Raw genomic sequence first — 25,435 nt, 5'->3', positions numbered from 1 at the left:
CTGCACCTTTGCCCCTACTCAGATTACCAACCTCTGCCTGACCTGAGCCTGCCTGCCATCCTGTACCTTTGCCCCAATACTCAGTATTATCGACCCCTGCCCGCCTTGACCTGTCGTTTGCCTGCCCCTGTTGCTTTAAAAAACATTGTTACTTCAACACAGTCTGCATTTGGGTCTTACCTGAAACACAATAGCTGAATGATAAATACAGCAGCCAATAGAACTCACGGCTGGGGAGTTTGAAAGAAGAGTGAACTCAGGATGGCGGTAGGCTATAGCAGTTATTTGTTCAGACCCGTAACCATTCAATCTTAATGAAGAGAAAGGGAAGTAATCTGCATCTTATTCTAGTTCTATATTATTCAAGTATGTCATTACAATGAAGATCTGGAAAACAAAACTTTTAACTGTTGAATGCAAGGAAATAATGAAGCAACAATCGAGAAAGAACAGGTATGCTAATACGCACATTGCACAACGTTAAGGAAAATATTTTGAAATGTATACATGCGTCAGCTTACAGCCTAATTGTAACTGTGTAGGCCGTATGTCCTGCACCAGCATCATTATTAAATTTAGCTAACATTAGACAGTTAGAGAGAATCTGACCTTTGCCTCGATTCAGGAGTCTCGTAGTCTCGTCCAGATCATCATGGCTTTTGTTGTTCTTTATGATAACCACATTAGCAGCTAAATAGCATTTCATTTGGGGGGAGTAAAAACAGATGAATATATTGATAAAAGTCACCTTATTGTAGAGAGATTTACAAGGTTATCAAAACGTCATGCCAGGGTAAGCCTACATGAAACACAGCCCTTATTTTAAGTGTTTCTAAAATCCCATATGGGGAAAAATGAATGGTGGAAAAACTATTTTAAACATTTCCTGTTTGCACACTAGGTTTTATGGGAATTATGACTCATACTGTGGTACTCTAATCAATCCACACTCAAAGAGATTTGTTTACTGGAGCTTGTTTCATTTACTTACCCAAGAGAGCATAGCTACATCTATGGGCATTTATGTTTTTCAGTCTTGTGTAATGTGCGGTAGCATATCATAGGCTATGTATTGGTAAAAATAGATAATGGCACAATCCTTTGGTCTTTTTTGGGCTTGGGCTCATAAAATGCCTTTAATGTAGGGATTATAAAATAAATATATTTATTGTAAGGCTCATCAGGCTCAAGTAGTATCAGACTTGATTTTACAAGCTGATCAAAGCTCTAATCAAATCCAGATATATGCTTTAGAATGACACTTCCGGTCATGAATACCACTGGTTTAGGGCCAAAGCAGTGGGATGTGGTGAAATTTCAGTTTTTCCCATATCGCTTTTTTTTTGCCAAAATGTGCAATCCGCACTCCGACCTGCGAAAGGCAGCAATACGCAACACTGCGTCGAGTCTGCCGGAAAGCCACACGAAGAAGATCTATTTACCGCTGAAATAAAGGTGGGAGGAAAACTAAAGCGAGGAAAATACAATTCAGGGTAAGTTACCAGGTCAATTAAGTTATTTAGAGAGCGTCGCTGGCACACACGAGTGTGTTTATAATGGGATAATAATGGTGTTATGAGTCAACTAGCTAGCAAACAGTAGCTAGCTTGCCAACTCGATTCATTTTGACCGCATATAAACTATGATACACATTCTAACGTTAGTTATAAAGCTAGATAGATAGACGTGTGCCACACGTGATGAGATATAAATAGTGATAGCCTAGAAAACGAACGTTAGCTGGCTACATTCCAAGATACTGTATTTTCTTCTGTAGAGCTTGCTAGATGTGCTGTCCTCTGTCCCTCATTTTTATTGCATAGTAGCATCTAGCTAATATGCAGTGGGCCCTTACCTAACTAGCATACAGTTTGTGTTGCCTGTAGCCTTGGATTCCTGGTGGGAGGAGCTCAAATCACTGCATAACAATCGTTGCCAGTAGCTAGCTAACGGTTGGCAACCATATGCCTGCTATATTTTTGTAATGAGATGAGATCTATCTAATGCAGACCATTTAAACACTGATAAATGGACTCAGTCTCCATACATTTGTGTATGTTGTGGTAAACAAACACCTTTAGGCCTACCTCTGTGTGATTTCCTGTTTATGTTTCCCCACATCCCAAAAAGTGGCTCTCTGCTATGTCTTTGGAGAAGACCTCCGATCTGGCCAATGAGAACACATGTCTGCCGTCCTCACTGACCCTTGACCTCCGCTCCCCACATAGTGCTCTGCTTGATTCGGACCTGAGCAAGAAGGCCAAAGGCACCACCTCCACCAAGAAGCGCCACAATTATGCCACATCCACTCCTCTGGACCTGCTGAATGGCACCAAGGGTGGCAATGACATCGATGAGGATGAGTGCAGTCAGCAGCGAGAGGAGGAGAGGGTCCGGAACCAGGAGAACGAGCAGGGCCAGCACAGCACAGGGACCAATGCCAAGTGGCTCAAGGAGGATCAGAATCAACTGCGCAAGGTGGCAGAGAGGCAGCAGGACCAGAATAGAAATTCTGACCAAGATCTGAATCACAACGAGAGCCCAGAAGGAAACCCCAACCAGAACTCTTTAGTGGTGGACCAGCAGGTGGAGGACAGTGAGCAGAACCCCTCTTCTAAGACCCTGAGGTCCCTGTGCTCTGACCTGAATGAGCCTCTGCTGATCGAAAACTCAGAAGCCCCTCATGGGAAAGAGGAAGATGAGGAAGAGCCTCTACTTCTTCCAACAGGTGGAGAGAGGGACACAGACTCGTCTGAGGCGCAAAGTAGCAGTGAGTCTCAGAGAGATGACAGTAGAGAAGTCAAGGAAACCTGCTTGCTGTTTCAGGGCAGAAATGCAGCACCCAGTGATGAGGACTCCAGCTGTATGTCACTGTCTCAGGGCAGCACAGCCAACAGCACGCCAGATGGTGACCCAGGTAAGAGGGGCAACAAAATGTCTTAACAATGGATGGGCTTTGAGTGAAAGGGTTGTGTATAAGACTTGCGCTTTGCTTTTGCCGTAAACAGGGATTGTGACACAATCAAATAGTTTTCCGGGTTTGAGCATCTATTGTCATCTCTTATTTCCTAGTTCTCTCTTTACATTTATCTCACTTGTTCCTCCTCGTTGTATAGAATCTTACTGGGATCGCAGTGCGTTTGAGACGGACACAGACCTGCCTGCGGGGTGGATGCGGGTCAGAGACGAGTCCGGTACCTACTACTGGCACATCCCCACAGGCACCACCCAGTGGGAGCCCCCCTCTCCCCTAGAGGAGGGAGAAGCCCCAGAGAGACCCTCCAGTACCTCCCCTGTCATCACACCCAGTGAGGAGCCACAGGTGAGAGCTAGAGGGCAGAGATAGTTTAGTTTATTATGATCCACATTAGCTACTGCGCGTGCAGCAGCTACTCTTACTGGTGCCCACATAAAACATACAAATACATGACACAGTACAGTTATAAGATATTACATTTAAAATAAATAAATAAAAAGCTTTGCTAGGTCTTTCTTTGCTGCATCTGACTATATTACTGGAAAGTAATCAAGATTGGACAAGATCAGAGCCTGAACAACTAGTGCAGTTGATTTTTGTGTCAAACACTTTTTAAAACAGACATACCCCTCTCCATCTTCACAACAACTTTTTCATTAAGACTTAACCATGATAACTGACCATCCAATGTTACTACTAGGAGTTCAGCTTCCTAAACTTGTTCAATGGTCACACCCTTTATGCACATCTCCAGTTGAGGTTTAGGTCTTAGAGAATGTTTTGAACCAAATACAATGCTTTAAGATGTATTTAAGACCTGATTATTGTGCAGAGTGTGTGCAATCATCAGCATACATACTCATTTTAAGTTCTTGTAAAACAAGTGGCAAATCATTTGTAAAAATAGAGGTACTGTACATATCTAATATAAGAGAAGTTTCCATTGAAGAATATTCTATTGGATAAGTAACTCTCCAACCATGTGATGGCAGGGTGACGTAAAGCCGAAACAACAAGTTTGTTTTTTCAATAAGAAATTATAACATCAAAGGCTGCACTGAAATCTAACAATACATCTCCAAATAGGGCTTTTGTGGTGACCGTATTACCGCCGCACCGGCAGTCATGAGTCATGACCACAATAAAATTCCACCTGACCATTGAGTCACGGTAATCTCTTCTTATGCACTCTGGACATGTGTTGGTAGTACCCAACGCGCTAACGACCATTAGGTCGCTAATGGCCTGGTACATGGGGATCTATTGTCCCTCTAACCACTTTGACATCAGTGTAAATACAATTGAAAATCACATCAAACACTATCACTATCAAAACAGTAACATGCTTTTAAAATTCACCGCACAGTTATTGATCAATTTGAAAAAAGAAGTTTAACAACAGGTTGAAACTGAGTGGAAAACATGGTTGTTGTGGATGTTGTTTCAAAGCTTAACACAACAAAATATACAGTGCTTTCTAAGGCGAAGATTCATTTGGTTTAGTTAGCCTACAATTAGAGTGAATTTGATTTTGAATAGCCTAATAATAGCAATTAACAAATATATTTTTATAATTAATAGGCTGACACTACCTTAACTACAGAATATCTCACTACCATGTGTTTCCATCTTCTCTCTCTCCTTCATTCCTTTCTCGAGCTGCAGAGAGAGGGGCTGACAACAGAAATATGTTTATTTGTGATAACAACAATGTTCCTGAACAGATTTCACTTGGTTTCCCAAATTAAGCACTGGGTAGCTGCAGGAACAGGGTTGGAGAGCCCATGGCATACAGAGATTGGGCGGAATATCACCTGTCATGAAACGAGAGGCTGCATGCTCCTCAAACAGGGGTTGATGCATGGAGTGAAATAACCGGAGGAGCCTGCCCGGCATGATTGAAAAATGAACCGCCTGGAAAGGTGCCCCTGTTCCTTCCCATAATGGGTCATTCTAAATCTAAACTGATTTGACTTAATAGTAAAGATGAGATTAAATTGAGAATAGTCTGATGGGTGAAAATATGATCACTTGAGAGAACGGTGTGTGCAGCCTGAAGCAAGGAACAGAGCGCTTTTTTTGTGACTTTCTCAAATCATCAATAGCCTATAGTCAAATCTTGCAGCCCATATGTTTTTATTTCTAAGGTTTGTACCATTCACAACTAAATTTGCCAAATAAATCTAACAAATACAGTTGAAGTCGGAAGATGTTGCTTCAATATATCCACATAATTTTCCTCCACATGATGCCATCTATTTTGTGCAGTGCACCAGTCCCACCTGCAGCAAAGCACCCCCACAACATGATGCTGCCACCCCCGTGCTTCACGGTTTGGTTGGTGTTCTTCGGCTTGCAAGCCTCCCTCTTTTTCCTCCAAACATAACAATGGTCATTATGGCCAAGCAGTTCTATTTTTGTTTCATCAGACCAGAGGACATTTCTCCAAAAAGTACGATCTTTGTCCCCATGTGCAGTTGCAAACGCTAGTCTGGCTTTTCTATGGCGGTTTTGGAGCAGTGGCTTCTTCCTTGCTGAGTGGCCGTTCAGGTTATGTCGATATAGGACTCGTTTTACTGTGGATATGGATACTTTTGTACCCGTTTCCTCCAGCATCTTCACAAGGTCCTTTGCTGTTGTTCTTGGATTGATTTGCACTTTTCACACCAAAGTATGTTCATCTCTAGGAGACAGAATGCGTCTCCTTCCTTAGCGGTATGATGGCTGCATGGTCCCATGGTGTTCATACTTGGGTACTATTGTTTGTACAGACGAATGTCGTATCTTCAGGCGTTTGGAAATTTCTCCCAAGGATGAACCAGACTTGTGGAGGTCTACAATTGTTTTTCTGAGGTCTTGGCTGATTTCTTTTGATTTTCCTATGATGTCAAGCGTAGAGGCACTTTGAAGGTAGGCCTTGAAATACACACAGGTACACCTCCAATTGACTCAAATGATGTCAATTGACTCAAATGATGTCAATTGACTCAAATGATGTCAATTGACTCAAATGATGTCAATTAGCCTATCAGAAGCTTCTAATGCCATGATATAAGTTTCTGGAATTTTCCAAGCTGTTTAAAGGCACGGTCAACTTAGTGTATGTAAACGTCTGACCCACTGGAATTGTGATACAGTGAAATATTCTGTCTGTAAACAATTGTTGGAAAAATGACTTGTGTCATACACAAAGTAGATGTCCTAACCAACTTGCCAAATCTATAGTTTGTTAAAAATAAATTTGTGGAGTGGTTGAAAAATAAGCTTTAATGACTCCAACCTAAGTGTTTGTAAACTTCAAATGTAGGACTTTTTTCAAATGATCACTTTTGAGTTCAAAATAGCCACTTCGCCTCAGAATGGGAAAAATATTTTTTATGTTTTATTCTTCTTACTATAAACTCATATAATATAAAATTATGGCACAGGATTTATAAGCATATCTTGTCTGCTAAGTGGACAAGCCAGTGGCATGGCACATAGCCAGGTAACATACAGTAGGCCAACTCATATTCTGCTCTTCTGAAATACATTTTCTTCATATCGTTGTTTATTTAGACCTGCCTAAAATAAATCATGGATTTATTCTGATGGTGTATATTAAATTGATTTATTCAATTTTTTTTATTAGATTCAATGGCTCACATCTGTGGCTTGAATACAGCTTGGAGGCCTGGAGATGCTAAACGTGTTTATTTTAATTAACTGTCAGTTACCGTAAGACCGGCAGTCTTTTGCATGACAATAACCGCCTGATAAAATGTAATGACCGCCACAGCCCTCGCTCCAACTACAGTATCTTATTATACATTTATTTTAGCCAATCATCAATCATCTCAGTCAGTGCATTACAAGTTGAGTGCCCTTTCCTATTTGCATGCTTGTTTGAAAAATAGCATTTTATTTGTTCAAACACAATTTTCTCCATCAGTTTTCGAAGAACAGGCAGCAAACTGATTGGGTGGCTGTTAGACCAGCAAAGGGTGCTTTACTATTTTTAGGTAGTGGAATTACTTTAGCTTCCTTCCATGTCTGTGGACACAGTCCTTTAGGTTTTGGCCTGACTGTGGCAATTAGGGTCACACCGTCATTGTATTTCCTTTTAAGCATCCACTGCTACTGCTAACGGATTTAGTTTCCTACTTCTAATTGGTCCTTGTCTCTTTTTTGTATCTTCAGTTGACGTGGAGTAGTCTCACCCAGACCCGCCCCAACAGGTTTAATGACGAGGAGTTCTGGAAGGTGAGTGCCAAATGTACTTGAAACAAACCTAACATCAATGCAGTTTGCAAACCTTTTTTCAGAGGTTTGCACATCTCAAATGTGGAAATGTGACTTCTTACTGTTGTTGGTATGTCTTCAGGAGGAAGATGCAATGGCTGATCAGACCCTGAAGGATTTTGAAGGAGCCACATTGCGTTATGCCTCTATCAATCTCAGGTGAGTCCCCCACCCACCCTTCAGGTACAATGTATTATCATTGTATGCTTATATTGTCTGATTCCCTTCACATCCAGCTGTTCACAGTCTGAAGGAAAGGAGAAGATGAGCTCACTCATCAATGACCTGGACGCTAAGGTATGTGCTCTACTTCAGACAAATAGACATAACCAATCATTACACTCCCATCCCACACACATTATTTTCTGTTTTAACACTCAACATGCTCTTAATCACTCTTTCCCACTCCTCGTGTCTCTCAAAAGGTTTTTGCTGTGCGGTCTCTGGGCTGGGTGGAGATATCAGAGGAGGAGATGGCTCCAGGGAAGAGCAGCGTGGCTGTCAACAACTGCATCAGACAGCTCTCTTACCACAAACACAACCTGCACGACACGGCTGGGATCTGGGGAGAGGTCAGAGAATGGCTTATGTGTGGGAATATTACCTGGATAGTGTTGGTAGAACAATGTTAAGAGGAATGTTCTGTAATGTGTTTTCACACAGGGAAAAGACATGCTCCTTGTTCTGGAGAATGAGACCTTGAACCTGATTGATCCTTTGGGCCAGACTCTGCTGCACACCCAGCCTATCGTCAGCATCCGAGTGTGGGGAGTGGGCCGGGACAACGGCAGGTCAGTCCCCTGCTACTCTAACTACACTTCACAAAAACCAAAACGCAACATGTAAAGTGTTGGTCCCAAGTTTCATGAGCTGAAAATAAACATCCTAAACAGTTTCCATACGCTCAAAAAGCTTATTTCGATCAAACTTTGTGCACAAATTTGTTTACATCCCTGTTAGTAAGCATTTTTCCTTTGCCAAAATAATACCTGACAGATGTGGCATATCAACAAGCTGATTAAACAGCATGGCCATTACACAGGTGCACCTTGTGCTGTGGTTGTGCAGTTTTGTCACACGACACAATGTCACAGATGTCAAGTTTTGAGGGAGCGGGCAGTGAATGTCCACCAGAGCTGTTGCCAGAGAATTGAATGTTAATTTCTCTACCATAAGCCGCCTCTAATGTTGTTTTAGAGAATTTTGCAGTACGCCCAACCAGCCTCACAACCACAGACCATGTGTATGGCGTTGTGTGGGAGAGTGGTTTGCTGATGTTAACGTTCTGAACAGAGTGCCCCGTGGTGGTGGGGTTATGTTATGGGTAGTCATAAGCTATGGACCACGAACACAATTGCATTTTAACGATGGCAATTTGAGATCACAGAGATACCGTGATGAGATCCTGGTGCCCATTGTCGTGCCGTTCATCTGCCGCCATCATCTCATGTTTCAGCATGATAATGCACGGCCCCGTGTCGCAAGGATCTGTACACAATTCCTGGAAGCTGAAAATGTCCCAGTTCTTCCATGGCCTGCATACTCACCAGACATGTCACCCATTGAGCATGTTTGGTATGTTCTGGATCAACGTGTAAGACAGTATGTTCCAGTTCCCGCCAATATCCAGCAACATCGCACAGCCATTGAGGAGGAGTGGGACAATTCCACAGGCCACAATCAACAGCCTGATTAACTCTATGAGAAGATGTCGTGCTACATGAGGAAATTGGTGGTCACACCAGATATTGACAGGTTTGCTGATCCCATGCCCCTACCTTCTTAAAAAAAAAAGGTTTCTGTGACCATCAGAGGCATATCTGTATTCCCAGTCATGTGAAAGCCATAGACTAGGGCCTAATTTATTTATTTTAATTGACTGTTTTCCTTACAACTCAGTGCAATCTTTAAAGTTGTTGCATGTTGCGTTTATATTTTCAGTATACATTTCTTTATATTTTCTTCATATTTGAATACTAAAAATATGTGTGCCAGTTTACTACAGACAATGTTTCTTATTTTGGTTTTATTTGTCTGGCTTTTGTTGCCTTATTTTGTGAACCCTGCTTTTTCTGTTGAATTGATTAATTTGGGGTTCTCTCTCTAACCGGCTGCACTTGGGCACACAGGGAGAGGTAGTGTATTGTTATTGTCGTATCCACCATCTTCCGTCATGTCACATAGAATTGATCATAGTTGTGGTTTTCATAGTTAGCATATTGATTCCACACCCCTATCCCATAATGTTCAATCACACCCATGATTTCTCAATCACACCCCTGACTTTCTGATCAGTTTCTATAGACGAGAATGTTTGCTTAGCTATTAATCATAGTTTGACAACACTAAGTTTTCTCAGTCTTAATTGTTAGTACATTTGTTCATTGTTGTATTTGTGAAAGCTTATGCTATTAGGTTGCTAGTTCTCTTGAGTAAATCCTGATATTATCAAAATTTGTTGATTTCAGCATTGTCCATTTCATCTGCCTCAATTGTCATGATCAGCCTTTATAACGGCCTCTCAAGAGAGCATCTTTGTTTGTGTTAACTTTAGGGACTTTGCCTACGTGGCGAGAGACAAACTGACTCATGTTCTGAAGTGCCATGTGTTCAGGTGTGATACACCTGCTAAGAACATTGCCACCAGCATGCATGACATCTGCTCTAAGGTAAGCCCATCTGCTTTGGTTCACTGCACCATACTCTCCACTTTGAACCTGAATGAAATCTCCCTTTTTTCACCTAACTTTGGGACTGGGGTTCAGGGGTCGTTTGTGTCTTTATTTTTTGACATGTTGTATCAGGTTTTTCCTGTCATTCCTTTTCTGTAGATAATGGCCCAGAGGAAATCATCCAAGTCCTCTCTGAACAGACTCAACATAGACCCCTCTAAACTGGTGGACATTCCTTTCCAGGGTAAAACACTGGCACTTGATGTATGACGTAGGCTTGGTGGTATACCGGGGTGTTTGTGAGTTAGTCCCTAGTCACCTGGTGTTTGTTTACAAGCACAGAATAACGAGAGACTGGAGCCTTGTGAGTCACTCACTGTTGTGCAGCATGCGCCATGTGATCTAATTGCAGTATAGAATTCACAACTAAATGGTTGCCAGCTTGATATCTAATAACAATTAAGTTAACTGTCTAAAATGTGTTAAATGCTCTGCAGTTGTGCATTTGTTCTGCTAATTTAGTAGCTAGTTAGCCGTCTAGCTAAGTGATTAGCTTCTTCCAAAATCAAGCATTCGCTTGGTAACAGCAGAAAATCTCTTCCTGGATCAGGTGCCTAATATTTGTTTTGTGCGTGCAAGCAAACTGTGAGTAGCATTTTTGAGTTAGTTGTATAGTTTAGGTCAGATGCTATAAAATGTTTGCTTTGCGCTCGTTAGCATTTAGTTAGCATTCTGTATGGGATTTTACATATACTTGTTACTCTGTAATCTGAAGGTTAGAAATGCTATCAGTGGGGTTTGAAAACGGCGTCCCTTGTGTTCAGTGCCGGTATTACCAAATATCCTGGTATGGTACAAGGTCGGTATGACAATCTGGATACTGCCAGAGCCTAGTATGACCATATACTTAACTGTATAATCTAAAACCAAATGTATTTATGGGCAACTTCAGGTCCTTTGTATGGTTTTAATAGGATGTCACAGTGGTTTTCTGTCTCTCTCCTCTCCCTACAGAATTCCCTGCACCAAAGAATGAGCTAGTCCAGTCCTTCCAGGTACGTTACCTGGGTAACGTGCCGGTGGCTAAACCCGTAGGTAAGGAACGCTTTGGTAAGGAATGCTTTTTCTTCTCTTTCCTAGAGTTGTGATGGTGTGTATTGAATTACATTTCAGGTAAACTTGTGTATGTTTCTCGGTCACTGCCTGTATTTAACCTTCCACTTGTCCTCCCGTATGTTGGTACTGTAATTAAATGAATACTGACTTTCAACTAAGTTGGGGTTCACTTAATATACATTGACTTATTGAATGTCTCAAAGTATTGCATGTGTTCTACTCATTTCTTCTACAGGTTGTGATACTGATGTCTTATTGTGTGACGTCTCGACTGCTATGAGCTATCCTCTTGTTAGGGATATTGAGCTATTACCTAACACTTGGTTTTCTGTGAAGTATGACTAACACAATTCCTGTAATTCCATCCTTTTTCCTGAAATTCTCAGGTATTGAGTGTACTCAGATGTGCAGCTAACCTGAGTGGTATGTCCTATCCAGGTATGGACCTAGTCAACGTAGCCCTCAACACAGCAATCAATTCCAAAGAGAAGGAAGAGTGGACGCCAGTTACTGTGAACGTGGCTTCAGCCACACTTACAATAGTCACAGCTGAGGTGAGCACACACACAGTCACACACACAGATAGTCACACACACAAATGTACATGCACAATCTCAAAAATATATATATTTTTAATGTCTTTCCAATATGAAGCTCTGAGGTTGTTTAAATTGCTGTGGGAATAGTCTGACCCAAGGTGTTCTGTTGTGTTCCCTGCAGACAGAGGAGGTTCTTTCTGAGTGCCGTGTGCGGTTCCTGTCCTTCATAGGCGTGGGGAAGGACGTCCACACCTTTGCCTTCATCATGGCCGAGGGCCCCGGGGACTTCATCTGCCACATGTTCTGGTGTGAGCCCAACGCTGCCAGCCTTAGTGAGGCTGTGCAGGCCGCCTGCATGGTGAGTGCAACGTTTCTGTCAGCCAACGATTGACGGCTTTTGGCCAATACAAATGCATTCAAGCAGACAAATAAAAACTTTGCCGGACACATTGTCCAGCAGAAAATATCCTTATAAAAATAAATATCCTTTATAAAGTTGTAGCGGTATTTATTAGAGAGGGGTAAAGAAAGATTTTGTTTGGACGCCAGGCAGGTATTAACCATGCCGAAAGGAAAAGAGTAGAATAGAGAGAGTACCACTACCAGACCCACACACATCAGCAGAAGAGACTGCCTAGAGTGTAGCCTGTTTACCAGATAGCCAGTGGAGAGAAAAGAGAATACACACCATATAAAACCCACATCACAGCACAGGGGTAACCCCAACAAAAATACCTCATACAATCATAATACTAATAATGGCAGAGCAATTTAACAGCAACTTAATACAAGAAAGAACCCAGTCATCAACAGGATTTGCAATAATATGTATTATCTTCCAGTGGATGAGTGCAGAGGGTATGAATGTGGGGGGTGTTCATAGACACAACAAAGGCCTTAAAAATGTCCACAATCTTCTCGGCCACATGTCATTAGTACACCTCACCTCAATACAGTTCACATAACAATACACAACTTGCAAGCAACCTCCCTTTTAAGTAAAATGTCCACCCAAATGCTTCTGGCAGGGCAATAATAGTCAAGCTCTAATGAACTTCAATGGGAAGTACATTTGAAAAATAGAGAGTCTGTTGCAGTGTAAAGCACTGGGATGATAGAGGGAAGAGAAAGAACGAGAGATCTTAGCTGTGGTCTTCAGGCGTGCTGGTGTACTGTCCGATGGTTTGTTGGTTTGTATGTTAAAGCTTCGCAACAATGTTGCTACTAATCCATGCGATCCATAACGGGCGCGGTCCCAAACGAAAACCACCACGACGTAGAGCGATCACACCGATGATTGAGTTAAATACTTTATAAACTACACACGCTGAAAACAAACAAAACTTCTGCAGCACACACATTCAAACTGTCGCGCCTCCCAAAAGAGCTGAAAGAGCTGTCTTTATTTCCTCCTTCCTTACTGCTCATGCTCTCTTAAAGTGGCAGCGCACGGTGAAGGCTCCGTGCAGATTTCGCCACAAAGTACATTGGCTATGCACAGAGGTTGGTTCAGGTTGTCTTTCAGTCACATCTTCTCTCTACTCCGCCTGTCTGTGTTGAGCTCACACTGTCGCTAGCAAACTTTCAACATTGTATCAACTGGTGCTGCCCCGCAAAGCTACCCATGTCAGTGAGTTCGTGACAGCTCTATGCACACAGGGGAGAAGTGTTTTGCTAGACATCCCTGTAAGAGAATGTACAGAAATGTCATACAAGTCCAGCATGGAGTATTTAGATGAAGTCATTTTGCTTCCTTCTCATGCTAGTCTAATGCTTGGTTGTGTAGTTCGCTTAAAAATGCCCAAAACAGTGCAAATGACGTTAGCTAACTAGCTATGGTACCAAGGATGGAAGCACAGATAAGTGGACAAATAAATTGACACTGAAACGGAGGATGTTGGTAAGCCAGATGGACAGAGAGATGTGCAAGGAGCCAATGTGCAAGGAGCCAATGAAATGGCAGTGGGCACAACTAAAAATGTGAATGGACTTCTATTTGATATGGCAACTTTTTCAGAAACATTAGGTGAGTGGTTCTTCTAAATGGGAGGAGTTTGCAGGGATTGGACTGTTTTACTACACGGTAATATTAAACATGCACAGCCTTGTTGCACCAAATATTTTGAGTCCAAGTTTAATTTTATATTCAGATTTGGTGCTTATGTTGTGTGACTTTTGACAGCTGCGCTACCAGAAGTGTCTGGACGCCAGGCCCCCCAGTACCAGCTCCTGTCTGCCAGGCCCACCGGCCGACTCCGTGGCACGTCGTGTGGGCTCCAGTGTCAAGAAGGGGGTTCAGAGCCTGCTGGGCAGCTTCAAGAGGTCTGGGTCCCAGACGCCCTGAGAGGTGCCAACCAACTAACCCACTCCAGTCCACCCCCAGGCCCAGCCCACCATGCCAGCCATGGCTCTCCTCACTCCTCCATTCCCTCTCTCTCCCCCCACCCTGACGTGTTATGGTATAACCTGCTTCCCTCTCAACACCTGTCATCTCTTTTAGATGTGATGTCAGAGCCGTGGGCAGTGTGGGCTGCCGGTGTGGTTGGGGTACCAGTGAGCCTAGCACTGCCCACAGCTGCTCCACGCTTTTCACTTCCTTCACGTAATCCTTGGTTGGACAAGTAGGCCATGTTTTCCTTCCATTGTTTGTTTAATCTGTGATCTGTTAAGAGGAAACTGCTGGACTCATGGACAGTGGTTTGAATGACAGCAATAGTTGGTTAAACTTGGTCTAGTTTGCAAAGTACCAACACTAATTATGCTTAGGAAAGCAGTACTGTTCTGTAACATTGTCTCTGCTGTTTGTTTTGCAGAACAAATATAGTATATTATTTGTGAGGATAGAAATGGAAGAAGTGCAATTGAATTGTGAATGTTGAACTCATGCCATTTGCTTGTGGAACTATCATGTTGGTTTTCATTTCAAAGTAGATTTGAAAGAAATGATTGAGAAATAAAATGGCATGAGAAGTCTGTATAAAATGCATCATGGTGAATGTCAGTGGTGGAAGAACTAAGACTCGCTAGCTACGAATGTAATATTCGGCAAATAAAATGCTAATCGTTTGGGTCATTAAAATCTATACTTTGTACAGTACATTTGTTAATGCCTAAATAGCTTAGCATCCCCTCTTCCATCTGATGGAGCTGGTAAATCAGCAAGTGCATTATCTTTATTTTATAGCTATATTTTTATTTGTATGTGTATTGCAAATTGCACTAAAAAGTGTAGTTCAGCTCCTCAAATCTGAAATGGAGATGGCATACTTTTAGAGCATGGCTCAAGTTTTAATGAAACCTCTCAAATCTCAAAGAAAGCTTTGGCTATCTTTTACTGCACTCCAGCTGTATACCAAGTGGGGGGTACTGTATGTTGGAGTCGAGGAATATATCATCTTTGTTATGCCAAAGCTAGAAGAATCATGTGTTTTTATGGTGTTCCTCTTCAGATCTATTGTGTGGAAATTGACCTGAAGGTGATTTTACCATCCTTTTGTTATGTTCAGATAACCCCAAAAATGTTGAATCTGTTTAACAAAATGTTTCTTTCATGTAAGTGTTATGCGCTGTTCCCTCTACTCCATTCTCTATGCATTTTTAGTGTATGTTTTTTGTTACGTCTAAGCAGAGTGACAGAGCTACTGTTAGCTACCGAGGTGTCCCTGCACACTAACATCTGCCAACTTTTGTCTCTTAGGGCAGATGGTACATTTAGTATTGTTGCGATAGACATGACACTGACAAATAAGATTGTATTTGTCACATGCGCCGAATACAACAGTGAAATGCTTACTTACAGGCCCTTAACCAACAATACAGTTCAAATTACACCAAAGTATGTCATTACCACACACTGTTCGTTTAACACCGACATTATTTTATTTTACGTTTTTGAAACTTGTGACTGCCCTCGGGTGGGCTTTCAAATAGTCTTGTTCATGAGCAGTGTGTCTGACAACACTATAGGAGAGCTAAGAAGCCTGACACATTCAGTCTTCAGAAGGCATTTTGTTATGCAGAGATTGCAATACGGAAAGTGTTGCTTACCCACAGACAGTGTTTTTCTGTGAAAGAGACAGACTTAAAGTATGTGTTGGAGTTTCTTCCTTGCGGTGTAAGTCATATGAACACGACATCTTTAAAATAATTTATCCCATAGTTGACTGACTAGATTTTCCCCTTTTTTTGAATGCAGTTGGTTCAAAATAAGTTATATTTTTTATGAAATTATATTTTTCTAAGTGTGTATAATATACTGTATCTGTGAGGTAGACTTGCCTTTTTTTTTGCCTCTGTTCTTACCACTGTGGTCACTGGTGCAGCAGTGTTTCCAAATCTGGATCGCTAGACTATAGTTATCCTCCTTCACATTATAGCACCACAGTTCTTCCTCTCTCTGATCTGTTTTGGACAGCAGTTTGACCAGACAATAATGAATTTGACTAATGCCTTGCTTCAGCTGCTCTGTCACTAAGTTTTGACTCATAAAAACAGAAGTGTATGTACAATTTCGTTTTTTGGTTTTACACATTCAGAATTATTATTTTTTTAAGTTAACTGAATTTGTGTCCGTGTAATTTCCTTTGGTCCTATAATTGTTACTCCTTACTATACACACTATGTACTCCACTACTTACTATAAGTGTCAGACATTGGTTGCCTTATACAAATAGAGCTTCCTGGTGTTCTATTTGATTTTGAATGCACACTGTGTAATGTTGTACCATGCTTTGCTTCTGGAGGCCTCAATAATACTTTCAAGAAATGTTGTGTTTTGTGGCTATAGATATGACTACATGAATTCAAATGTTTTTCCTCCCATTTCAATAGTGACTGTCACTACACATCTCATCCACATATTTCTCACCCGTTTCTTTTCAGTTTTGCTGAGAAACCTGTTTTCACCCATATATTCACTACAGTGTAGATGCCAACCTATGGGAGCACATTGCATGGCTGACCCATAAATGGTATATAAGGACTGACCCCAGACTCAGAACAGGGGAGCTCAGAGGTCTTCCGTGTGTTTCAGCGCTGTGAGGACAAATATAGGACACGATAGGAAGTCTTGGGTATACGTTTAACCTACCCATTGGATCAAGCGTATACATTGGTTACGCTTGAGATATTTAGGTTGCTTTGGTGACATTTAAATGATGAATATATGTCGAAGGATTAGTCATCGCAATAAAAAAGTCATATGCTTTTCTTTAATTTAAGATGAATATTATTGAATGATTACACGTTAAGGGTGAGAAACAGACTGATCCAAATGAACCGCAACACTAATATGATAGGGATGTGATCATGTCCTCTGTCATAAGCCATGGAAAATATATGTACATTCTCTTGACAAACCTGAACTTTTGTGTGCCTTTTGTTTGTTTCGCATGATGTGTTCAAAGAGTATTAAGAAAACCTTGAAGTGATAGCTTTTGTTCATACTGTATGTGAGCATTTTTTAAATGTTTTGTTTCCTTTAATATCCACTGATGACTGTAATGCAGGAAAAATGGTTAGTTTTTTTATTATATCTAAAGAATGTAAATGAGATGTTATGTATATGTAGTACTAGTCAAAAGTTTGGACACCCTACTTATTCAAGGGATTGTATTTTTCCTATTTTCTACAAGACATCAAAACTATGAAATAACAATTGATAGTCCCACTAAGTGCAAACCAGATGGGATGGCGTTTCGCAGCAGAATGCTGTGGTAGCCATGCTGGTTAAGTGTGTCTTGAATTCTAAAGAAGTCACAGACCGTGTCACCAGCAAATCACCATCACACCACCTGCTTCATGGTGGGAACCACACATGCGGAGTTCACCTACTCTGTGTCGCATAAAGACAGCGGTTGGAACCAAAAATCTCAAATTTGGACTCATCAGACCAAAGGACAGATTTCCACCGGTCTAATGTCCATTGCTAATTTTTCTTGGCCCAAGCAAGTCTCTTCTTATTGGTGTCCTTGAGTAGTGGTTTCTTTGCATCAATTTGACCATGAAAGCCTGTTTCACGCGATCTCCTCTGAACAGTTCATGCTGAGATGTGGCTGTTACTTGAACTCCGTGAAGTGTTTTTTTTTTAGGGCTACAATCTGAGGTACAGTTAACACTAATGAACTCATCCTCTGCAGCAGAGGTAACTCTGGGTCTTTCTTTCCTGTGACAGTCCTCATGAGAGCCAGTTTCATCATAGTGCTTGATGGTTTTCGCGACTGCACTTGGAAGAAACTTTCAAAGTTTTTGAAGTGTTCTGTATTGAATGGCCTTCATGTCTTAAAGTAATGATGGACTGTCCTTTCTCTCTGCTTATTTGAGCTTTTCTTGTCAATAATATGGACTTGGTCTTTTACCAAATAGGGCTATCTTCTGTATACCACCCCTACCTTGTCACAACACAACTGATGGTCTCAAACGGCATTAAGAAGGAAATACATTCCACAGATGAACTTTTAACTGTGCACACCTGTTAATTGAAATGCATTCCAGGTGAAAACCTCATGAAGCTGCTTGAGTGAATGCCAAGAGTGAGCAAAGCTGTCAAGGCAAAGGATGGCTACTTTGAAGAATCTACAATATATTTTGATTTGTTTAACACTTTTTTGGTTACTACATGATTCCATATGTGTTATTTCATAGTTTTGATGTCTTCACTATTATTCAACAATGTAGAAAATAGTTTAAAAAATTAAAATAAAATAAAACCTTGAATGAGTAGATGTGTCCAGACTTTTGACTGGTACTTTACATGTATATTAAAATCAACTGTCACAGGACAAAATAAAAAGTGGAGCTGTTTCGTTGTGGGCCGTTGTCGCTGAATAGCACTGTGAGTAGCTGGGTGCACATCACCTCATTCAGGATGCACTCCAAACATGGTTTAAAAACAAACAAAAATTGGATTACTTGTAGAAGACCATATGCATACACAGTTTGCAATGAATGACTTGGAAATGTTTTTTTCATCATCAATGTGAGTGAGAGACTGAAGAATATTGAGAATTCTCCTCATGCTCCTGGTTGTCTCAGTTTACAGTTGAAATGAAAAAAATGTACAAACTAACATGAATATTTATGAGGCTGTGTCAATAAAACAAAGCCAACACCATCTACAATTATTTCAACATTTTATTTCCTCCTCTCCACGTTGCGTGCTGTTAATAATCTAAATGAGTTACACACCGGAAGGGGTAAATATAATCACATGTAAATATGCTGTGTTCCAGTTGACAGTCAGTGGATTACCATTTCCATAGCCTCTTCTCCCTGTATTTGCTTTCTTCTCGTTTTTCTAATTGTCCTGTTTTTCAGTATGCAGCCTCCTCAGTCCAAACTCCTCTGTTGTCTCACAGACCTTTATGTCGGTCATCATAGGGCATTACGTTTAGATGTACAGTGCCTTCAGAAAGTGTTCACACCCCTAGACTTTTTCCACATTTTTTTGTTACAGCCTGAATTATAAATTGATCAAATTTACATTTTTTTTGTCACTGGCCTATACACAATGCACCATAATGTCAAAGTGCAATTATGTTTTTTTATTGTTTACAAATTCATTAAAAATTACAAGCTGAAATGTCTTTGAGTCAAGTATTCAACCCCTTTTTTAAGGAGAAAATGTGTGCAATAATAGTGTTTAACATGATTTTTGAATGTCTACCCGATCTGTACCCCACACATAGAATTATCTGTAAGGTCCCTCAATTGAGCAGTGGATTTCAAACACAGATTCAACCACAAAGACCAGGGAGGTTTTCTAATGCCTTTCAAAGAAGGGCACCTATTTGGAGATGGGTAAAAATATATTAAAAAAAGAAGACATTGAATATCCCTTTGAGCATGGTGAAGTTATTAACTACACTTTGGATGGTGTATCAATAGCCCCAATCACTACAAAGATACAGGCGTCCTTCGTAACTCAGTTGCTGGAGAGGAAGGAAACCGCTCAGGGATTTCACAGAGAGGCTTTATAACAGTTAGACTTTAATGGCTGTGACAGGAGAAAACTGAAGATGGCTCAACAACAATGGAGTTACTCTACAATACTAACTTCATTGACAGAGTGAAAAAGAACCCTGTACAGATTAAAAAATATTCCAAATATGCATCCTGTTTGCAACAAGGCACTAAAGTAATACTGCAAAAAATGTGGCAAAGCAATTCACTTTTTCTCATCATAAAGACTAGCCTAACTGCACTGTATCTGTTGTTGAGCGCATGTGCCAAGGCCAGAATAGGCACACTTGCTATTTAACACAACAGTTTCTGTGAAAAAACTATCAGTAGAGTTCAAAATGACGGAAACGCATTGAACTTTAGATTTTTATTTGGTGCATGAACATTTTTTGTGTGCGCTACGTCATCATGCACTGACTTTTATCCTCAAGTTTGTTTGGTGGAAACAAATCAAATCAAATTTTATTGGTCACATACACATATTTAGCAGATGTTATTGCGGGTGTAGTGAAATGCTTGTGTTCCTAGCTCCAACAGTGCAGTAGTATCTAACAATTCACAACAATTCACAACAATACACACAAATCTTAAAGTAAAAGAATGGAATTAAGAAATCTATAAATATTAGGACAAGTAATGTCAGAGTGGCATTGACTAAGATACTGTAGAATAGAATACAGTATAGACATGAAATTAGTAAAACAGTATGTAAACATTATTAAAGTGACTAGTGTTCCATTATTAAAGTGAACAGTGACTTTATGTCTGTAGAGAAGCAGCCTCTAAGGTGCAGGTTTGAGTAACTGGGTGGTAGCCGGCTAGTGACGGCCTTGAGATAGAAGCTGTTTTTCAGTCTGTTGGTCCCAGCTTTGATGCACCTGTACTGACCTCGTCACATGGATGATAGCGGGGTAAACATGCCGTGGCTCGGGTGGTTGGTGTCCTTGATGATGTTTTTGGCCTTCCTGTGCTGTAGGTGTCCTAGAGGGCCGGCAGTGTGCCCCCGGTGATGCTTTGGGCAGACCGCACCACCCTCTGGAGAGCCCTGCGGATGCGGGCGGTGCAGTTGCTGTACTAGGCGGTGATACAGCCCGACAGAATGCTCTCAATTGTGCATCTGTAAAAGTTTGTGAGGGTCTTAGGGGCCAAGCTAAATTTCTTCAGCCTCCTGAAGTTGAAGAGGCACTGTTGCGCCTTCTTCACCACACTGTCTGTGTGGGTGGACTATTTCAGATCATCAGTGAAGTGTACGCTGAGGAACTTGAAGCTTTCCACTGCGGTCCCGACAATGTGGATAGGGGTGTGCTCCCTCTGCTTTTTCCTGAAGTCCATGATCAGCTCCTTCATTTTGTTGAGGGAGAGGTTATTTTCCTGCCATCACTCCGCCAGTGCCCTCATTGTGTGTAATCAGGCCTATTATGGTTGTGTTGTCTGCAAACTTGATGATTGAGTTGCAGCCGTGTGTGGCCACGCAGTCATGGGTGAGCAGGGAGTACAGGAGGGGGCTGAGAACGCACCCTTGTGGGGCCCCAGTATTGAGGATCAGTGAAGTGGAGCTTTTGTTTCCTACCTTCACCACTTGGGGGCGGCCCGTCAGGAAGTCCAGGACCCAGTTGCATAGGACGGGGTTCAGACCCAGGGCCCCGAGCTTGATGATGAGCTTGGAGGGTACTATGGTGTTGAAGGCAAGGCTGTAGTCAATGAACAGCATTCTTACAAAGGTATTCCTCTTGTCCAGGTGGGATAGGCCAGTGTGCAGTGCAATGGCGATTGCATCGTCTGTGGATCTATTGGTGCGGGAAGCAAATTGTAGTGTGTCTAGGGTGTCAGATAAGGTGGAGGGGATATGGTCCTTAACTAGTCTCTCAAAGCACTTTATGATGACAGAAGTGAGTGCTACAGGGTGATAGTCATTTAGTTCAGTTACCTTTGCTTTCTTGGGTACAGGAACAATGGGATGCGCATGCTCTGAGGCCGCAGCTAGAGATGCCGTCTGGGCTGGAAGCCTTGAGAGGGTTAACACGCTTAAATGTCTTACTCACGTCAGCCACGGAGATTGAGAGCCCACAGTCCTTGGGAACGGGCCACGTCGATGGCACTCAAAGCAGGCAAAGAAGGTGTTTGGTTGTCTGGGACCAAGACGTCGGAGTTAGCGATGTGGCTGGTTTTCTCTATGTTATCCGTGATTGTCTGTAGACCCTGCCACATACGTCTCGTATCTTTGCCGTTGAACTGCACTCCACTTTGTCTCTGCACAGCCATGTCGCGGACACCGACTGTTTGATTGCCTTACGGAGGGAATAACTACACTGTATTCAACCATATTCCCTGTCACCTTGACATGGTTAAATGCGGGGGTTTGTGCTTTCAGTTTAACACGAATGCTGCCATCTATCCATGGTTTTTGGTTTAGGTAGGTTTTAAAAGTCACAATGGGAACAACATCCTCAATTCACTTCCTGATAAACTCAGTCACCGTGTCCGTGTATACATCAATGTTATTATCCAAGGCTACCCAGAACATATCCCAGTCCGTGTGATCAAAACAATCCTGAGGCATGCATTCCGATTGGTCAGACCAGCGTTGAATAGACCTTAGCACGGGTACTTCCTGTTTGAATTTCTGCCTATTGGAATTGTGGAGCAAAATGGGGTCCACTGGTAGAAAACTTTGCATATTTTCTTTATGTGGATTTTTGAATATTTGCATGAAAATATATCGCAAATTGGATGGAAACCTAGCTATAGACTGACCAGGTGAATCCAGGTGAAAGCTATGATCCCTTATAGATGTCACCTGTTAAATCCACTTCAGTCAGTGTAGATGAACGGGAGGGGACAGGTTAAATAAGGATTTTTAAGCCTTGAGACGATTGAGACATGGATTGTGTATGTGTGCCATTCAGAAAGTGAATGGGCAAGATAAGATTTAAGTGTTGATCAGGGTATGGTAGTAGGTACCAGTTGCACCGGTTTGAGTGTGTCAAGAACTGCAACACTGCTGGGTTTTTCATGCTTAACAGTTTCCTCTGTGTATCAAGAATGATCCACCACCCAAATGACTTCCAGCCAAATTGACACAACTGTGTGAAACATTGGAGTCAACGTGGGCCAGCATCCCTGTAGAACTCTTTTGACACCTTGTAGTCCATGCCCCAATCTAATTGAGATTGTTCGGAGGGCAAAAGGGGGTGCAACTCAATATTAGGGAGGGGTTCATAATGTTTTATACACTCAGTGTACAATGGAGTGCTTACCAAGAAGATAGTGAATGAGTGGCCGAGTTACAGTTTTGACTTAAATCTATCTGAAAATCTATGGCAGGACCTGAAAATGGTTGCCTAGCAATGACAACAACTAATTTGATAGAGTTTGAAGAATTTTGAAAAAAATAATGGGCAAGTGTTTTTTACAATACAGGTATGGAAAACTCTTAGAGACTTACCCAGAAAGACTCACAGCTGTAATCACTGCCAAAGGTGCTTCTACAAAGTATTGATTTAGGGGTGTGAATACTTAAGTAAATTATATATTTCTGTATTTAATTGTCAATACATTTGTAAAAAATTCTACAAATATTTTTACACTGTCATTATGGGGTATTATGTGTAGATGGGTGAGAGAAAAAACTACATTTAATCATTTTTTTATTTAACAAGAAAATGTGGAATAAGTCAAGCAGTAGGAATACTTTCTGAAGGCACTGTAGCTGATAGGCCTACAGATTCCCTGGGAGGAAGTGGGAAACAAGCTCTGTTTTGATACTGTGCCAATCATGATTTGATATGATTCAGCTTCCTAAGATGCTAATCACATCATTCAAATCAAATCAAATCAAATTTATTTATATAGCCCTTCGTACATCAGCTGATATCTCAAAGTGCTGTACAGAAACCCAGCCTAAAACCCCAAACAGCAAGCAATGCAGGTGTAGAAGCACGGTGGCTAGGAAAAACTCCCTAGAAAGGCCAAAACCTAGGAAGAAACCTAGAGAGGAACCAGGCTATGTGGGGTGGCCAGTCCTCTTCTGGCTGTGCCGGGTGGAGATTATAACAGAACATGGCCAAGATGTTCAAGTGTTCATAAATGACCAGCATGGTCGTATAATAATAAGGCAGAACAGTTGAAACTGGAGCAGCAGCACGGCCAGGTGGACTGGGGACAGCAAGGAGTCATCATGTCAGGTAGTCCTGGGGCATGGTCCTAGGGCTCAGGTCCTCCGAGAGAGAGAGAGAGAGAGAGAAAGAGAGAATTAGAGAACGCACACTTAGATTCACACAGGACACCGAATAGGACAGGAGAGGTACTCCAGATATAACAAACTGACCCTAGCCCCCCGACACATTAACTACTGCAGCATAAATACTGGAGGCTGAGACAGGAGGGGTCAGGAGACACTGTGGCCCCATCCGAGGACACCCCCAGACAGGGCCAAACAGGAAGGATATATATCATTAATTGTTTCCATAATTGTCTCCTCTATTTGGAGTCTTGATAGAACGAGGAATAAGAAGTCTGTGTCTCCAAGGGGATGTGGTGTTTGTAAAGTGTCCCTACTGTACATTCTCCTCTACATGAATGAGATTAGATGGAACCATAGTCTGAGTGAGAAGGACCATAGAGTAAGGACCCACATTCACACAGTACTGTATCTCTATTCAAACTGCACCACATGCCAGCCCAGCACAAATGAGAAACTAAAAGTCTTATAAATGTTACTCACAGTTTAAATGTCTTGCAATCAAAACAGTTAGATTATCTTGTAATTATTCCATGAGGGTTTATTACAGGCATGCGTGAAATATGTTATCAAGCGAGTCTAGATTGATATTCACCAAATTAAGGTCCTTAATGTGTGCTAATTTAATTTTGTGCGTTGACATGAAATGTTAATTATGCAAATGGTTGAATAAAATGTCTTAGTTCAGGGAATTGCACACTCTCTGACCTTTCAAGTATCTTCCCAGTCCAGGACTTTTCTCCTTATGCTTCCTATTTCTGAAATTCACTTCTTCCACAATTCTGATTTCCAAAAGAATAATTTCCTTCCATTAATCAAAAAATTCACCATAGGGAATTGCAAGCGGTTTATGCTGCTGTTGAGCTGTGCACATGCTGATGTTATTAATCTAAACAGCAAATACACATGTTGATGTTAGTTTCTGTTAGAGCACAGCAGGGAAACATCCCGAGGAAGTCTTTTAAATAGGATATGCTCTCACAGAGACTGTCACAGAGACTGTCACAGAGACTGTCACAGAGACAGTCACAAAGAAAAGACTTAGCCATGTACAGGGCTGCCTGATTACATTTTTAAATGAAATGAATGACAAAACAGAAATTGACGCTTCTTTATTTTCACTTTAGCTGCCACTTGCCTCAAAGCCGATGTTGCAACGGTGTACTATTCATTTACCCAGGCTCTCAGAATCACCACGGTGGAATAATGCATGAATAATCATTTCTCCATTTCACCTCAGCCATTGAGAGAATGACAGTTGCCAGATACTTCTAATATCTTTATGCAAAACATCTGTCTGTTGTTTAAGAAGCACTTTGTTCCAAGACAATATATTCCCTCCATCCTTTTCTAACCTGTCCTTCTTCCTCCAGCATACAGTATACCTGCCAAAAGCCTTTGATTACCCCGGTGAGCCCTGCCATGGCTGTGATGATGCTGAAGCTGGTGAGTGAATTTTTATATATTTTTTGTCCTTGGGTTAATGGTGAGGAGAGGGGGATGTGAGGCAGGGGCAAGCTAGCCTTAATCCACAGCACTGGCTCCAGAGGGAGTCTGCTAGCCTGCTGGGGGGTTTCCATGGGCAGTAATCTCTGGGAATGACATGAGATGACACGTCCAAGGTGCTTCATAACACTTACTTTCTCGATCA

General features: G+C 41.6%; 1 protein-coding gene across 5 annotated transcripts; it reads left to right on the top strand.

The window, feature by feature from the left end:
* The first annotated feature begins 1,348 nt into the window (after positions 1-1,348).
* LOC112257615 (amyloid-beta A4 precursor protein-binding family B member 1) lies at positions 1,349-17,034 on the top strand. 5 transcript variants are annotated; one of them, XM_024431316.2, is made up of 15 exons: positions 1,349-1,493; positions 2,131-2,917; positions 3,117-3,322; positions 7,157-7,219; positions 7,341-7,417; positions 7,495-7,555; positions 7,684-7,830; positions 7,922-8,049; positions 9,388-9,393; positions 9,813-9,927; positions 10,090-10,174; positions 10,945-11,025; positions 11,485-11,600; positions 11,767-11,943; positions 13,768-17,034. In XM_024431316.2, the coding sequence occupies exons 2-15, from the start codon at positions 2,143-2,145 to the stop codon at positions 13,927-13,929; spliced, it is 2,199 nt and encodes a 732-aa protein (XP_024287084.1). In that variant the 5' UTR covers positions 1,349-1,493; positions 2,131-2,142; the 3' UTR covers positions 13,930-17,034. The 5 variants fall into 5 exon arrangements, with proteins under 5 accessions (XP_024287084.1, XP_024287087.1, XP_024287082.1 ...); XM_024431319.2 differs by having other exon boundaries at positions 1,350-1,493; positions 2,229-2,917; positions 10,945-11,040; XM_024431314.2 differs by having other exon boundaries at positions 1,350-1,493; positions 10,945-11,040.
* Positions 17,035-25,435: the final 8,401 nt, after the last annotated feature.

This window comes from Oncorhynchus tshawytscha, linkage group LG09 (assembly GCF_018296145.1).
Source record: "Oncorhynchus tshawytscha isolate Ot180627B linkage group LG09, Otsh_v2.0, whole genome shotgun sequence".
Taxonomy (NCBI): domain Eukaryota; kingdom Metazoa; phylum Chordata; class Actinopteri; order Salmoniformes; family Salmonidae; genus Oncorhynchus; species Oncorhynchus tshawytscha.
This window is presented reverse-complemented; position numbering and strand designations above follow the sequence as displayed.

Excerpts from the sequence above, each read along its gene's own strand:
- LOC112257615 (XM_024431314.2), top strand. The coding sequence starts at position 2,143 with ATGTCTTTGGAGAAGACCTCCGATCTGGCCAATGAGAACACATGTCTG. Across the intron at positions 10,175-10,944 it reads GGTGGACATTCCTTTCCAGG|AATTCCCTGCACCAAAGAAT; the intron begins GTAAAACACTGG and ends CTCTCCCTACAG. Across the intron at positions 11,041-11,484 it reads CGTAGGTAAGGAACGCTTTG|GTATGGACCTAGTCAACGTA; the intron begins GTAAGGAATGCT and ends TGTCCTATCCAG.